At 42.5% G+C, this 17,066-nt stretch overlaps 1 protein-coding gene across 1 annotated transcript; it reads left to right on the forward strand.

Moving 5' to 3' along the window:
• The first annotated feature begins 17 nt into the window (after positions 1–17).
• On the forward strand, positions 18–16,815 carry BHMT2 (betaine--homocysteine S-methyltransferase 2). The gene is given in 9 exon segments (XM_055536468.1): positions 18–139; positions 6,037–6,169; positions 7,966–8,087; positions 9,057–9,248; positions 11,063–11,210; positions 12,840–13,022; positions 13,266–13,494; positions 16,732–16,786; positions 16,789–16,815. Coding segments are annotated over 9 exon segments (1,122 nt in total). The 5' UTR covers positions 18–106.
• Positions 16,816–17,066: the final 251 nt, after the last annotated feature.

Genomic DNA, 17,066 nt, shown 5'->3' on the forward strand with positions numbered 1-17,066 from the left:
CGGGCATCGGCTCCCAAGCCAGCGGACTAAAGGGCGGGCGGGCGGGACCCTCCCCCGGGCGAGGGGCGGGCTCCTGGCTGCGCGCGCTCCCGCACCGAGAGGCGCGATGGCACCGATCGAGGGGCCCAGAGTCAAGAAGGTGAGTTTCGGGGATCCCGGGAGGTACTCAGCCCTCCTGGCCGGCGGGCTCCACCTCAGTCCCTGGCCAAGCTCTGCGGCCCGGGCGAGGCACCTGGAGGGCTCTGAGCCTCCGTTTACCCCCTCGCGAGTCTCCAGGACTACAGTACCGCCTCGGTGTCAGGATGAGATAGCAATCTTGGGTACCAGCTATGGAGTCTCGCCTCGGTACCTGCACCGCGCTAGTGCTCTATGCAAATTATCTCCGCTTCACTTTTATTCCCACTTTACAGGTGAGGAAACTGAGGCTCGGAGTCAGCAGACTAGTTCAGGCTCATAGATCGGGTCCAGGTGGAGCAGGTATTTGAAATATAGCCTTTTAGACTTAGATGGCGCTCACGTTTTCTACCCTCAGCCCACCTGCACCCACAGCTCTTCCACTCAACTGTCCCAGAGCGCGTTCCTCTCACGTTTGAGGAAGAGCGGTTGTCTGAACCCAAGCCTCGCACTGGCCTGAAACCAGTCCCGCATGCGGACACCTCAGACCCGCAGCGGGGATGGAGGGTGGGGGTGTGCTGGGCGGAGGGGTAGGGGCTCCACCTCATGCAGTCCTGCAGTACCGGTCTCCTAGCTCCCCTTTCCTGATGTGCTTTCCAGCTGTCGCCCTGTTCCCCCATTTTCACACTAGATGTGCGCGTGGTGGGGAGGAGAGGTGACAAAACACAATTAGGAAGGGCATGAACTTGGGCGCTGAACATCTCCAAACTCTGCAAAGCGAGCCACCTGTGCCAGGTATTCAGAAGAGAGAGTGGGCAAGGCAGTGGCAGGATAGAAGTGGAAACGTGCACCAGCATTTCATTTATACTAAAAAGATAGGGGCAACCAAGATGCCCCACAGTCCTGGGCTCTGTAAATAAAGATCACTCACTTAATAAGCTATTGCTGCTGCTGCTGCTAAGTCGCTTCAGTCGTGTCCGACTCCGTGCGACCCCATAGACGGCAGCCCACCAGGCTCCCCCGTTCATGGGATTCTCCAGGCAAGAACACTGGAGTGGGTTGCCATTTCCTCCTCCAATGCATGAAAGTGAAAAGTCAAAGTGAAGTCGCTCAGTCGTGTCCGACTCTTAGCGACCCCACGGACTGCAGCCTACCAGGTTAGGCAGCCAATTAAAAAGTTGAGTGTGGAAACAGGCAAAGGGCTTTGGCAATAAGTTACAAAAGGAGATATGAAATGTCACACACTGATCCCAACTATATAAAAATATTTATATACACACTGTACAGAAAGACACGATAATGATAGTAATTACATAAGATGTGGAATATGAGTTTAAAAAACTTAACAAAAAACATATTTTGGATATATTTTTCTGGTTTTAAAAGTAAAATATGGGCATTGAAGAAAATAAGCATGATAAAAAGAAGAACCTTATGCTGATTTCTTTCTCTAATATTATGTTTACTTTTCAGTTCATTTCTTTAAAGGTTTTTTTTGTTTGTTTGTTTGTTTTTTTAAATATGCTTCCCCTGTTCTATTCCCTGCTGGCCTCTGCTCTTTGCAACACCAAGATTTTCATATGAGAGCCCATGCTAATGTGGGCCTGGGAGTTAAATGTTAGTGAGGTAGAGCTAACCTCACCACTCTTCTCAGCTAACAGGTGCCTCTTAAATATTCATTTAACTGCCACAGAGGACAGGTCCAATTGCTTTCTTTAATACAAATGAGCAGTCCCGGTGGCAATTTCAGGCAGATGGAAAGATATTTTAAGTAGACTGGACCTCTGGCAGCTTCCTGCCACAAAGTGAAGTTGCCCTACTCCTCTGTATGTGAATAAAGGTGCCCTGAAGCCAGATCTTAAATCCAAGAGGTCTAGATACTGCTATCTGCAAAAAGAGGGCATCAGTGCCTCTCAGAGCTCACTCAGATCCCAGGAGAGTCACTGCCAAACAGAAAGGGAGGATGGAATGAAAATATAGACATAGTGCAAATAATTTACAGTGTTCTTTATTTTACACAGTCCTCTGTCATTTTAGAGCTATATTTAGATTGTAAAGGTATAGCAGTTAACTGAGGTGTTAAATCTAGCAGTGAAAGAGGGGCTAAAAGATGCTCTGATTGCATATCTTGATAATTTATTTTGCTAATAGCTGTTTAGAAAACTGGCAAAATTTTAAAATACTGGACAAACATCCAGATGACAGATAAAAATGTCTTACTTGTTATCATGAAGGCAACAGTCAAATTTCCACCATCATTTTCTTAAAACCCTAGCTAATTTTCTATGAGTATTATTTTTTTCCCTCCTTGTCAGGACCAAACTTGTAACATATGAGATATGTGACATTTTCAAAACAGTTCAGTCATCTGCTAACTCTTGGCATAGTTTATTAAGGGCCTACATCCCCTGTGGCTCAGATGGTAAAGAATCTGCCTGCAATGCAGGAGACCCAGGTTCGACCCCTGGGTCAGGAAGATCCCCTGGAGAAGGGAGTGGCAACGGACTCCAGTTTTCTTGCCTGGAGAATTCCATGAACAGAGAAGCCTTGCAGGCTACAGTCCATGGGATCGCAAAGAATGGACACGACTAAGCGACTGTCACTTTACTTCACTTTGGGTGCTGTATGAGGTGGAGAGACAAGAAGGTGACAAGACAGGCTTGTCATCTGAGCCTCAAGCATCTTACAGCCAAACAGAGGCAACAGGTAAGTAACCTGATATGCAACACAGATGATGGATGCAGGAATGGAAGCTATATGAACTTCAGCAAGAGACAAAAGGGGATGTAACCATAAATAAGAGTAGGTCAGACAAGGCTTTGTTCTGGCAGCAGTGGAAGATAGTTTAGAGTGGGCTGGAGTGAACTGGAGACCATTATAATAGTCCAGGGCAGTAAGGATGGGGGAGGGGGCATAAGTGAGATGTGTTAAATAGATATGCTTGGTGTAACCCTATGACAGATTGGATGTGGGAGGTGAAGATCAACCTATAACAGCCAGATTGTGTGTTATTATTTTCCCTTCTAGAATTGTTGAATGTGTAATATTCAATCCAACTCTTAACAAAGTTAGCTTCATTGAAATATGTTAGATTTTCAATTTGGAATTTGAGACAAATGATGATACCTTTGATTCTCTCTTCCACGTCTCTCCACAGCGTTTAGTCATTACCCTGTACTGTGATGGTCTGTTGATATAATGGGCTTCCCCAAGGCAACCAGAACTTAGAGCTTATTGAGGGCAGTGACCATTATTCCAATGTTTATCCCTCTGGCCTAGAAACTGGATCTAGTATGTGGGAAGGTCTCAGTGAAAGTTTAAGTCCTTTTTATGTTTCAAAAGTACAAAATGAAAGGAGCAAATTTCACTCTACGGAGGGAGTAGGGAGAGAGGTGAGAATCATAGAATACATTAACATTTCTTATACATTCAGCTAAAATTTATCTTTGGATATGAAGTATGGAAAAATAACCAGAGTCAGGAGCTCTCTCTGCCAAAACAGCGTTGCTGGTTGACACAGCTGGGCTGCATTCCACTTCCCTCCACAGGAAAATGGCGGAGGACGGTGGCCTGGGGTTTAGCCTCAAGGCAGCCACTTCTAACATACCTTCCTGAGCTGCAGATGTGACTGGTTACGAGGGGCAGCTCCCCTATTCACGCACTGCTCTGTGTCCAGCTGTAGGCAGAGCTGAGATGAACTGGCTGATATTCTCACTAAAAGGTTGTATCTTCAAACCAATTCAACCTAGTTAAGATTCATACAATTTTCACACAACAGTAGGATACAAATTTTATTCAAGTTCCCATAGACTATAAACTAGGAGACACTTGGTGCTTTTCAGATCTTCTATATTCTTCTGTCTTTCTGTATATTCATTCTACTAATTTTTGAGAATTTGATATTGAAACCCCAACTAAAAATCTTAATTTATCTACTTAAAAAATAAACTATACATAACTTTGTTCTGTATTTCCCAAGTCTCCTGTAAATGTGTTATCATACTTTCAAAATTGTAAAAATAAAAAAGAAAGAGAGAACAAGGTTATATCTTCAACTAATGTAGCCTATGCAAGAAGGATAAGGATTCCCATGGGGCTATTTGCAGTTTTTATAAATCAAAAGGAAGGTCTCTCTGGAAGAAAATGACACATGACAAATGACCTGAAGGAAATGAGAGGATGAAACATGTAGGTATCTGGGGACGTACTATGTACTCAGTGGACACCATTAGCCCTTGGATAACTGCTCTGGATGCAGTCTTTTATTCAGGTTATAGGTGGGCTGACTAGAAAGGAGGCAAAAGAGAGACTAGATTAGAAATTTAGAAGGTCTGACGTCTACTGTTTTAGCTACTGAGCTCTATGATCTGGAGCAATTCACTCAGCCTCTCTGAACCTCAGTTTCCTCATTTATAAAATTGCAATAAAAACTGTCTGCCCTGCCTAGCTCCCAGACTTGTTAGGAGTACCAAATGATAACAAGTCTGGGGACATCCTGGAAAATGTAGGGCAGAACTATGAAATGCTGTGTCTAGTAGGATTATGTCCAATGGTTCACACAAAAAAAGAGGTTTATTTTTCTCACCTAAAAAATGCAGTCACAGTCCACGGCCTCTGCAGCTCCTCTAAGCTGTCGTCAAGACACCAGGCTGCAGTTATCAGCCTGTGCCCTCAGCCTTAGCACGTGGCTTTCGATGGCATGGCTGCAAGACGATGGCTGTGGCACCAGGACTTGAGCTGATACTCCAGACAGGAAGGAGAAAAGGGACAAGATGGAAGGGTGTGGGCATCTCTATCAGGAAAACAAATCTCTTCTAGAAATTTTCAGCAGGCTTTCACTTATACCCATCGGCCACCACTGTATCACACGGCCAGTCCCCCACAGCAAAGGAGCCTGAGACCCAAGAATTTTTTTTAAGTTGGGGACATTGTCTCCCCAAACAAAATACATTAGCAAACACGAGGAGAAAAAAATGAACGTTAGTCAGGCAATAAGCAGTGTCTACCACAAACATCTTGAAAAGCCAAAATGTCATGGAATCAGCATTTTCACTATAATTTGATTCAGATTAGATCAGCCCTGGGATTTCTTTGGAAATGCTGGGAGAGATTGGGGGCAGGAGGAGAAGATGACAGAGGATGAGATGGCTGGATGGCATCACTGACTCGATGGACGTGAGTCTGAGTGAACTCTGGGAGTTGGTGATGGACAGGGAGGCCTGGTGTGCTGCGATTCATGGGGTTGCAGAGAGTTGGACATGACTAAGTGACTGAACTGAACTGAACTGAATCATTAGTGATGTTGAGCACCTAGAAGGGTAAGCACCGAAGAACTGATGCTTTTGAATTGTGCTGAAGAAGACTCTTGAGAGTCCCTTGGACTGCAAGGAGATCCAACCAGTCCATTCTGAAGGAGATCAGCCCTGGGATTTCTTTGGAAGGAATGATGCTAAAGCTGAAACTCCAGTACTTTGGCCACCTCATGCGAAGAGTTGACTCATTGGAAAAGGCTCTGAATCTGGGAGGGATTGGGGACAGGAGGAGAAGGGGATGACAGAGGATGAGATGGCAGGATGGCATCACCGACTCGATGGATGTGAGTCTGAGTGAACTCCGGGAGTTGGTGATGGACAGGGAGGCCTAGCATGCTGCGATTCATGGGGTTGCAAAGAATCAGACACGACTGAGCAACTGAACTGAACTGAACTGAAATGGTATTTAAGAAAAAATAGTCACAGAACTTGGGGCAAAACAAGTACCTGGATTGTCCAATAGAGTCTACTCAAGTTTTCTGAAATACTATCAGGCACAGATGATTTTCACAAAACTGGAGCTGTAAGACCACTGTACCCACCTTTCCTACAATTGGAAACTGCTTTTAGGAAAAATAAAAAGAAGGTGATTTTTCTTTCTATTCTTCAGGGCCTTTTGGAACGTCTGGATAGTGGGGAGGTTGTGGTTGGAGATGGCAGCTTCCTCCTAACTCTGGAGAAGAGGGGCTACGTGAAGGCCGGGCTCTGGACTCCAGAAGCCATAGTAGAGCATCCAAGCGCAGGTCGGTGCCAGCATCACCCTCAGTGGTTACCTGAGTGACAATTGCTTAGATCTGGCTGGGAGAAGCTAAATAGCGAGTGTTTTCTAAGCACTGTTTCACTTGCCAGAATTGCTAAGATATGGTGATACTGGCTGTAAATGAATCAAATAGAAGAAATGGCTTCTCTCTCTCCCATCCTCCCCATTCTGTGTGTGTGTGTGCGAGCTCGCTCTCTCTCTCTCTCACACACATACACTTGCATCTTTACGTATAGGGAGTGCTAAAATATATATCCTAATATTTGTTCCATGAATATTTATTTACCTTATGTACATTCAAGAGTTTCTGTAACACAAGAAAACTATTATTGCTTTGGAATCATCAGTCTGGCTAATTTGCATATGATATTAAAACAGTATGTTTGATAGGGATGATTAATGGTAATTCCAGGTGACTCAGCTGGTAAAGTATCTGCCTGCAATGTGGGAGACCTGGATTTGATCCCTGGGTTGGGAAGATCCCCTGGAGAAGGGAATGGCTACCCACTCCAGTATTCTGGCCTGGAGAATTCCATGGACTGTATAGTCCATGGAGTCACGAAGTTGGTCACAACTGAGAAACTTTCACTTTTCACTTTTAAACTTAACAGAGCTTAGACAGGAGACAACCAGATTCTGTTGTGGGGAGAAAAGGGGCAAAGAAATAAACACAGTTTTACTTGGCTGAAAAAAAAAAACAAAAAAGAGTTGGAGGTAGAAACTGTGATAGAATTGGTTGGTAACATCAAATTGAAACTTTAATTCTGTAAAGTTTGCTCTTCTTTATATTTGCTTCCTAAATTAAAGTGGGAAATACAGCCAAAGAAGAAATGGGTGAAACAGGATATAAGCTGGGATGGGACTTTTGATTTGTTGTCCTTTTGTTCATACATGCACAGTGTATTAGACAAACATGGGTTTTACTGACCAGCTGAGTGACCCTGGGCAAGTCATTTGACCTCTGAGGATGAGTTTCTTCATCTGTCACACGGGAGCATGACATGGGCTGCTTGTGAGGACTCATGAGTTAACCCACATGAAATGCCCAGCATATAAGTACCCAATGGCCACGATTACTGTTCCATCAGACACTTGGAGTTAGATGGTAGGACAAAGTTCTGTCTTTCTGGTGTTAGCAAGGAGACTTCATCTGGCCCAAGAAGAACTCATTCTTAATTTTAGAAGATCCTTTTTGCGCTCTCAGGAACAAAGTGCTGAAATAGTAGGATGGAGATTGAAGTTGGGGGAGAGGGATGAAGAGCAAGAGGAAGGCGGGTCCGATGGACAAGGAAAGCTCTCTGGCCGTGTCTCCCAGCTGCTCGACTCGACCCCATTTGGTGGGGGCTCTACCATCTGCATTCTGCCTGCTGTGAGAATTCCCTCATTCTACTTGGAGGGCTTCCCACTACTGACTATAAGTAGACCAGCTACATCCTTCTTGACGCTGGCAAATGAATAGACCCTCATTAGACCAAGAGACCAAGGATCAGTGGGCCACCCAGCCTTAAGGCCTGCCTGTGACTGCAGCAGGCCAAGAGGCCCATTGGCAGGTCAACATGAGGTTACTCTCAACAGCCCCCGCTTGGTATGGACTCTGCCTTTTCCCGCCCCTGAACTCTACTGACCTGAATCTGCAATTTCTGTATAAGTACTTGGTTTGGAAGTGTGTATGATTGAAAGAGATGTGAGTGGATGAGCTGCTGCTAAAAATGATAGTTTCTGTGATTTTTTTTACTTTTTTAAAATTTCAATGTAAAATAAAAAACAACTCCTTGGCAGTTCGCCAGTTTCACATGGAATTCTTGAGGGCGGGATCAGATGTCATGCAGACTTTCACCTTTTCTGCCAGTGAGGACAACATGGAAAGCCTGGTAGACTGCACCGTGGCAGCTGCGGGTGGGGCGGGGTGGGAAGAGGGGTCATCTATAATAGAAATAACCTCCTGAAGAGAATCCATGGAACTGACCTGATGCTGTACTGTGCTTTATTACAAATTCCCCCACATAGAATATTCATTAAGTAATTCATCATTATGTAAACTTATGTAAAAAAATAATTATTTTTTGTCTGTTTATCTAGGGGAAGGGTAGAGGATGGGACTGGGGAAAACAGGCTATTGGAAGGGCATGGCCATCATCTGTGCTAGGTTTTTGTTGAGAAAGGACACTACGTATCTCTCTTTACCTTCTCATTTCACATTCTTCTTTTTCTGACATCTGCAGACAGGACAGTTCTAGGGAAGACAGCATCACTGGCTAGGAATGAGGAGAACTGGGTTTGAAACCCAACTTTGCCATCTACTGGCTGTGTGATAACTGATGCTTACATGCGTTGGGTTGTTGGGAAAAATGGATAAGGTGAAGGCTATGGAAATATTGCAAGATATTCTGCAAATGGAGAGTATTAATACTTGTAAACATTAACGCCCATTTATTCATTCAACCAACCAACATTTACTGAGTACCTGTTATAGTCCATTCTCTGTGCTAAATACACAGACGATACAAAGGCATAGACTCTGTTCTGAAGTGGCTCACAGCCCAGTGGGGAGGCACATACATGCGTGCTAAGTCGCTCAGTCGTGTCTGACTCCTTGCAGTCCAATGGACTGTAGCCCGCCAGGCTCCTCTGTCCGCGGGATTCTCCAAAAATGAGCATTCACAAAGATCCAGTGTGGTAAGTACAATAATGGAAATACAAGCTCATTGGGAGTACAGGAGATGGTACCCAACTCTGCTGGTCTTCTCGAACTGCAGGTTAAACCAGTGACTTGTACTCATGCCACTTGCTCATTGCCCTCTTTGTTACTTATTACATTCCACCTTTCAAATGCCAGGCTCACCATGTGAACTCTTACTCTCTAACTTCAGTGGGAAGCGGTAAACACCGCTGCCTGTGACCTCGCCAGAGAAGTAGCTGACAAAGGGGATGCTTTGGCAGCAGGGGGGATCTGCCAGACATCGTTGTACACACACCACAAGGATGAAGTTAGAATTAAAAAGCTTTTTTGACAACAGCTAGAGATTTTTGCCAGGAAATATGTAGATTTCTTGATTGCAGAGGTAAGCCAATGTTACAGGGAAAAAATTAACTCTATTTTGATATAACTGCATAGTCTTCAACTTTCATAAGAGTATGGGACTGCCCTGTAGCCTCATTCCCTCCCCGTGCATGGTCAAAGGTTTGCTTATGTGCACTATGGTCAAAGCCGACATCCTCTCGCTTGTGCGCTAGATTCTCTGTGAAGCCAAAGAACAGAGCCAGGACAGGCCGACCTGTAGCCTTTGGTTTCATTCTGGGTATTTGCAGCAGCTGACTCTTGGGGGACCCTACAATGTAGGGTAAGTGAACGGGGACAGGGATTCTGGGAGCATCTTCTCCTACAGGAGAGGCAGGGCAGGAAGGAGCTGGGGGCTGGGGAGTAGAGGCTGTCAGGGGGCGAAACCTAGGGGACAGGCAGCTGCCGGGGCTCCTCCAGGCCCCCCAGTAACACTCAGGGCCAAGCAGTGTTTACTTGCCCACCTCTGTCCATGCCTTGCTCACCCCATCTCTCCGCTTTCACTAAAGTTGTAACACATGAGCAATATTTTGAAGTTAGAATCAATAAAAGTTGTCACTGACTACACATGAAGTCCCAGAGTATTCTCTTCCTCCCATCTCCCTAATTTCCCATCATGATTGCAACTGTCTGAGTCAAGGCCTCAACCCAGGTTTTACCCTTGACAAGGACAATAGCCTCTCAACTGCTAGTTCCCAAGTCATCCTACTGAGTCTGTGAGAAACCTTGCTTCATCATCCTTCTCAAGGCTTAGGGCTACCCATGCCTGGCTACTCCACCTGGAAAGTCATCTACAAAAATGAAGGCAAACTCCACCCTGCATGTTCTCCACATGGGTGAGAACATAAGTTTGTTTTTTAAAAGCCTCTCTTTTGACTTTCTCCGCAATTCCATTGCTTCTGTAGAATCTAAGTCAAGAAGGAAGAAACACAGAGATTTCTGCTAGCTTTTCTCCACCTACTTAAACTAAGATCAGCTCTTCAATTGTGGCACTTAAGGAAGTTCCTTAAGTGCAGGGGACACACCCCAGCAAATGGCCTGGGTTTACCAAACAAGGTGTCCTCTCCACAGTCAGCAAAGACACTCAATAGGTACCCCTCCCTTCTCTGGGCCTCAGTATTCTCACCTGGGGAAATAATCAGATTTCCACTCCTATTTTATGAAGCACTTATGAATAACAGGGCTTCCCAGGTGGCTCAGTGGTAAAGAATCCTCCTGCCAATGCAGGAGACACAGGAGACATGGTTTCAATTCTTGGGTCAGGAAGATCCCCTGGAGAAGGAAATGGCAACCCACTCTAGTACTCTTGCCTGGAAAATCCCTGAACAGAGGAGCCTGGTAGGCTACAGTCCCTGGGGTCACACAGAGTAGGACATGACTTAGAGACTGAACATGGTCATGAGTGTATGACTATCTAACTAGAAGTGAACAGAAAAGTATTTTGAAGTGTAAAGCATAAAAAACTATTCACTATTCTTCAGAGACCACCCTAGTTACATTAAAACAAAAAAGAGTCCAAAATTTATAAGTAAAACTTTTGTTCCTTCAAAGTCATAATTTTAAGTACTCAGTTACTTTAAAATCTTTTTTAATTAGTAGTATAATATCTGAATGAAAATATATATGATATTGTTAAAAGAATTAAAATTTACTCAGAAAAAAATATTCTTTAGTCACTCTGATAGACACACATTTCTTAGCACATTTTATTACATATATTTGATAATTTTTATAACTGTTTTTTTGCAACATTTATGGTCTACCACTTAAAGTCTGCTTTCTATTTGGACCAATAGAAAGACATTAAAATTTTCTTAGTATTTTGAACATGCTGTAGAAGCTGTGTAGGCTGTAGAAGTCTTAAAAGAATCTGGAAAGCCTGTGGCAGCCACTATGTGCATAGGCCCAGAGGGAGACATGCATGGTGTAACACCTGGAGAATGTGCTGTGAGGCTGGTGAAGGCAGGTAATGTGGATCCATGATGTGATAAGCAGTTCAGTTATTGTTTATGAAATTTAACAATGTTTCTTAAGATTGGGAGAGCAGTTTGGAAATAAAATCATTAGTTGGAATTGATTTATCAGTAAAACTTAAGAAGTGGAGGGGGATAACTAATTTCTAAGGCACCTTCCAACTATTAAAAAAAAAGATCTCTGTGTCTATTTTTGTGCCAGTATCAAACTGTACTGTACCAGGGGCTTCCCTGGTGGCTCAGAGGTTAAAGCATCTGCCTGGAATGCGGGAGACCCAGGTTTGATCCCTGGGTCAGGAAGATCCCCTGGAGAAGAAATGGCAACCCACGCCAGTACTCTTGCCTGTAGAATCCCATGGAGGGAGGAGCCTGGTAGGCTATGCAGTCCATGAGGTTGCAAAGAGTCGGACACAACTGAGCAACTTCACTTCACCAAACTGTACTTGATATAAACTGTACCAAACTGTTGGAGAAGGCAATGGCACCCCACTCCAGTACTCTTGCCTGGAAAATCCTATGGACGTAGGAGCCTGATAGGCTGCAGTCTATGGGGTCGCTAGGAGTAGGACACGACTGAGCGACTTCCCTTTTACTTTTCACTTCATGCATTGGAGAAGGAAATGGCAACCCACTCCAGTGTTCTTGCCTGGAGAATCCCAGGGACGGGGGAGCCTGGTGGGCTTCCATCTCTGGGGTCGCACAGAGTCAGACACAACTGAAGCGACTTAGCAGCAGCAGCAGCAGTACCAAACTGTATCTTTGTGGTACCGACAGAAGTCAGGGAGCTTGATTCCTCCAGCTCTGTTCCTCTTTCTCAAGATTGTTTTGGCTATTCAGGGTCTTCTGTGTTTGCATACAAATGTTAAAATTATTTGTTCTAGTTTTGGGGAAAATGCCATTCATAATTTGATAGGAATTACATTGAATCTATAGATTGCCTTGGGTAGTATGATCATTTTTAAAATATTGATTCTTCCAATCCAAGAGCACTATATATCTTTCCATTTGTCTGTGTCATGTTCAATTTCTTTCATAAGTGTCTTATAGTTTTCAGAGTACAGGTCTTTTGCCTCCTTAGGTAAGTAGGTTTATTCCTAGGTACTTTATTCTTTTTGATTCAGTGGTAAATGGGATTGTTTCCTTAATTTCTTTCTGATGTTTTGTTGTTAGTCTATAGAAATGAAGTCAGACAGAGAAAGACAAATATCATATCATATCACTTATATGTGGAATCTAATAAAATAATATAAACGAATGTATTTACCAAACAGAAAAAGACTCATAGACTTAGAAAACAAACTTATAGTTACTAAAGGGGAACAGGAAGTGGGAAGAGACAAATTAAGAGTTTGGGGTTAACAGATACACATTTCTATGTATAAAATAGATAAACAACAAGGACCTACTGTATAGGACAGGGAACTATATTCAATATCTTGTAATAACCTATAATGAAAAAGAATCTGAAAAAGAATATATATATTTAGATATATGTTTAACTGAATCACTTCACTGTACATCTGAAACTAACACAGCATTGTAAATCAACTAGACTTCAATTTTAAAGAATAAACAAGTAAATAAATTGTGAAACAAGTAAATAAATGTATTTCTTTGCACAGGGGCCTCAGTTGTTGGTGTGAACTGCCGATTTGGGCCCTGGACCAGCCTGAAGACATTGAGCCTCATGAAGGAAGCCCGACAGGCTGCAAGGCTGAAAGCACCCTTGATGGTGCAGTCCCTGGGGTTCCACATGCCCGACTATGTCAAAGGAGGGTTTCTGGATCTCCCTGAATATCCCTTTGGTGAGCTCGGGTGCATATGAGAAATCTTGTGATTTCTTGTGACAAAATAGAAATGACTGTAAGGAAGAACTATAATACAACACAGACTTATGATACAAAATTGCATAAGACAAAGGCTTTTGAGTCAACCAAAAATGAGCTATCTGAAGAACTCATACTCTAAAATTTAGTTTTGTCATTGGAAAAAAAAAAACATTTGAAAACAGAGGTGGTAACAGAAGTACCATATCTATAGTATTACAGCGCTGGAGCCCAGAGTTGCAACCAGATGGGATATTCAAAAGTACGCCAGAGAAGCCTACAACCTGGGGGTCAGGTACATAGGCGGGTGCTGTGGCTTTGAGCCCTATCACATCAGAGCGATTGCAGAGGAGCTGGCCCCGAAGAGGGGATTTTTGTCACCAGCTTCAGAAAAACATGGCAGCTGGGGAAGTGATCTCAATATGCACACCAAACCCTGGATTAGAGCCAGGTAGGAATTTTTAAATTAACATTACTATTTTCCTCTAATCTCATTTATTGTTAACATTATGCATGCACATGGTAATAAAAATTCATAAGTATAGAGATGTATAAAATGAAGGGTAAAAGCCACTCCATTCCTGACATCCATCCTATCCCAGGGATAACCTATTTGCCATTTATATTTTGAAGTCTTGTTCCTCTAACTTTTGTTTCATCAATTTTAAGTGGTAATTATGAAAGCTGAAAAATTTAAATCAGATGATCTTCCCACTTTCCCTGTTCTCCTTTTGCCAATTTTGCCTTGTCACATTTTTGCTTATTCTGTTAGTTATCTTTACAAGTTGGAATTTCATATTTAACCACCTATTTTTCAATCCATTAATATGAGGCAGTATCTCTTGATTCCATTCTCTGTAAAATAAGAATTGACGTCCTCTATTTCCTCCCGCTTTTCCTCCCTTATGTACTTGATTTCTTTATGGTATACCATTCCCTTTAGATCAGCAGTGTTTATAGCTAAACACAGTATAAGAAAACACAATGGCAATTCAGTAATTAAGTGTTCAATTCCATGTGAAATCAAAACTTGGAACTTGTTTCAAGCTTAAAATTCTCCTTTTTTCTAGCAGAAGATTTTAACACGTAGGAAAACAGGGATGGCTCTTCTGATCTTTCTCTTTCTCTGTCTTGCTTCCAACCCTCCCTTTCCATATTGCTGATCAGTTTCTTCAGATTCAAAGAGTGAGGAGAGAAGCTGGAAGGGCAGTAAACTGGTACTGCCCGACAGGCACGCTGTTATAAGACCACCTCCCTGGTACTGCCCGACGGCACGCTGTTACAAGACCACCTCCCTGGGCCTGGCAGGTCCTCCTGAGTGTATTTACAGCTCTTCAGAGGTTTCCACCAGGAACTTTTGTTATTTCTCATGCCACAGGCATTGCATTTTTCTGTAAAATTTTTTTCTCTGCTTCACTCTCAGATCCTGACTTTCTCAATAGGTCAACTACAGATATACCCTATTTGTGAGAGTCTCATTTTCCTTTTCTTGGTGTTTCTCTTGAGCCTGATTTTAGGCACACCCTCTCCTATTAGGCTCAAAACTGACTACAAGACTCTTCATCCTTCCTTCATGGAGACGAACTCTAAGAGTGTGATCTAATCTCAATTTAACCACAAGCAAAGCATCCGACTCATTGGTCTCTGTGATCTGATTTTCCAGGGTTTAGTCAGTGAGTGAGCCAGCTGACTGGCTCTTAGCCACCTACTCTGAAAATTCTGCAGTGTCCGTCTTGCTTTAATATCTGATCTCTATCGTATCTTGTGCCACTAACCAAATTTCCAACCTAATATCTTGGTACTATGTCATGATTTTCTAAACATTATTCATTACAGAACCAAGAGAAATAGAAATAAACCTATTTCACAGAACCTGAGCCCTGTGTAGGAGAATGTTCCAAGCATCAAGGTCAAATTGAGTCTTTCCTTTTACATTTCATTCATAGTCCAAATTCAGATATTTTAATTTACATGATAGTTGGACTACAGCTTCCTTTATACAACATTTGGTTTTACAGGAAAGTCTAATTAACTTTCTTTTCTATTTTTGAAAGAAGAATAACAGGCCTTCCCCTTCTCTAAGGTTTTCCAGTATCTAAATTATGCTGTTTGTTACAATCAATCACTTTATTGTTGGAGACATTTTTCTGGGAGGCTTCTTAAATCACTGTTCTGTTTCGAATTATCCTCTTCCCATCTCCCTCTCCCTCTCTTTCTCCTGTCAAACAATGCCATCCCTTTTCCATCTTTCATAAACCAGCTATCTTCTCTGCCATCTTATCTAATCAGTGCTATTATGTCTTTAATCCATTTTTGTATTTTATCCATTTCAGTGGGGAAGAGATTTAGAATAGTCTTCATTTTCGAACTGGGACAATTTTCTGAATGCAAATATGTTTAGATTGTAGACGTATGCAAGAAATCATTTAGGCAAACATTTCTTCTGAAATGTATGTATTTCTCAATGTATTGCTGAAATTTATTCAGAAAGATTTTTTAAAGGTCTCATGCTTAGAAAAAAAAACAACTAAATAGAAATATAATTAAAAGGTGAGGAAAGCATACTTTGATGATGATTAAAATAGTTCAGATAAGTAAGAAATGGCTTATTTTAATATACATTGTCTAAGGATCTTTGAAATTCATTAGCAACTTAAAACATTATTCTGTAGACTAAAGACAGACATTTCTTGTACCCTAAACTCCCAAACATACTGATGTTCACAAAAATTTGTGATTACCCCAAACCCTATAGACTTCTGACATTTTCATCATCCAAAAAACACTGGTTTATTAGTTTTTTCATAGGTAAAGTGAAAAAAACTGTAAAAATATATTTAACACAAAAGTCTGTGACCAGGAACCTTGTGTTCTTTCTTTTTCTAAAAGCACGATACAAATACTGAGTAATTTGTATTGTGTTTTTAGTTAGTTTCTGAAGAATTTTACTTTGTCTCGTTATGTTAAAAACCGGCTTCGGGGGCTTCCCTGGTGGCTCAGCGGTAAAGAATCCACCTGCCAATGCAGGAGACGCGGGTTCAGTCCATGGTCAGGGAGAATCGAACATGCCTAAGAGCAATTAAGCGCAGGCACCATGACTATTGAACCTGTGCTCTGAGCCCAGAAACCGCAACTACTGAGCCGGAGAACTGAAGCCACTGAAACCTGCGCTCTCTAGAGCCTGTGTTCCTCAGCAAAAGACACTGCAATGAGAAGCCCGTATGCCACAGCTAGAGAGCAGCCTCCGCTCACGGCAGTTAGAGAAAAGCCCACGCAGCAGTGAAGACCCAGAACAGCCAAAAGTAAATTGATTAAAATTTTTTAAAAACTGGCTTGATATACTTGTCATTATGTTAAAATATTGAATAGGGTTAGAAGGATCCTGCTAGATATTTCTGGATGAATAAAATTCACAAAAACATGTAAAATTCAAACACATTGTCTTTTTCTGAAAGGTGATTTGAAACCCAGTGATTGTTATTAAGAATAGAAGTATGGAAAGACTCCTGAAATTAATGGATATGGGCACAGTTTTTCTGTGTATATGTTAAAACTGAAATTCTACTTTAGCCTGATCATCCACCAAACTTTGGTGTATTTAGCCTACACACACACACACATAATATATTGACTTATACAATAGACACGAATCTTTTAATTGATTAACTATATATCTTTTCAAACACAGGGCTAGAAGGGAGTATTGGGAGAATCTGCGGCTGGCTTCTGGCAGACCTCTCTCTGTCCTTCACTGTCAAAGCCAGATGCCTAAGGAGTAATGAACAAAAATACTGAAATAGCAGAACGGGAAGAACTCCCCCTCAAGCCCCATCTGGAACCTTTCCATGCCTCTATCCTCAGCCTACCCTGATGTCTCCAGCTGTTGAACAAGTGTCAGCTAATGTGCTGACCATTCAATACAGAGCTCATCTTACAGTCCTGCTGTGCTGAAGCGAGAGCTGGATGCTGGGCGAGATGCAAGGCTGATGAGAAAGGCTTCTCGTCCTCCAGGTACTGAGTGTC

Source organism: Bubalus kerabau, chromosome 10 (genome assembly GCF_029407905.1).
Source record: "Bubalus kerabau isolate K-KA32 ecotype Philippines breed swamp buffalo chromosome 10, PCC_UOA_SB_1v2, whole genome shotgun sequence".
Lineage (NCBI taxonomy): Eukaryota > Metazoa > Chordata > Mammalia > Artiodactyla > Bovidae > Bubalus > Bubalus kerabau.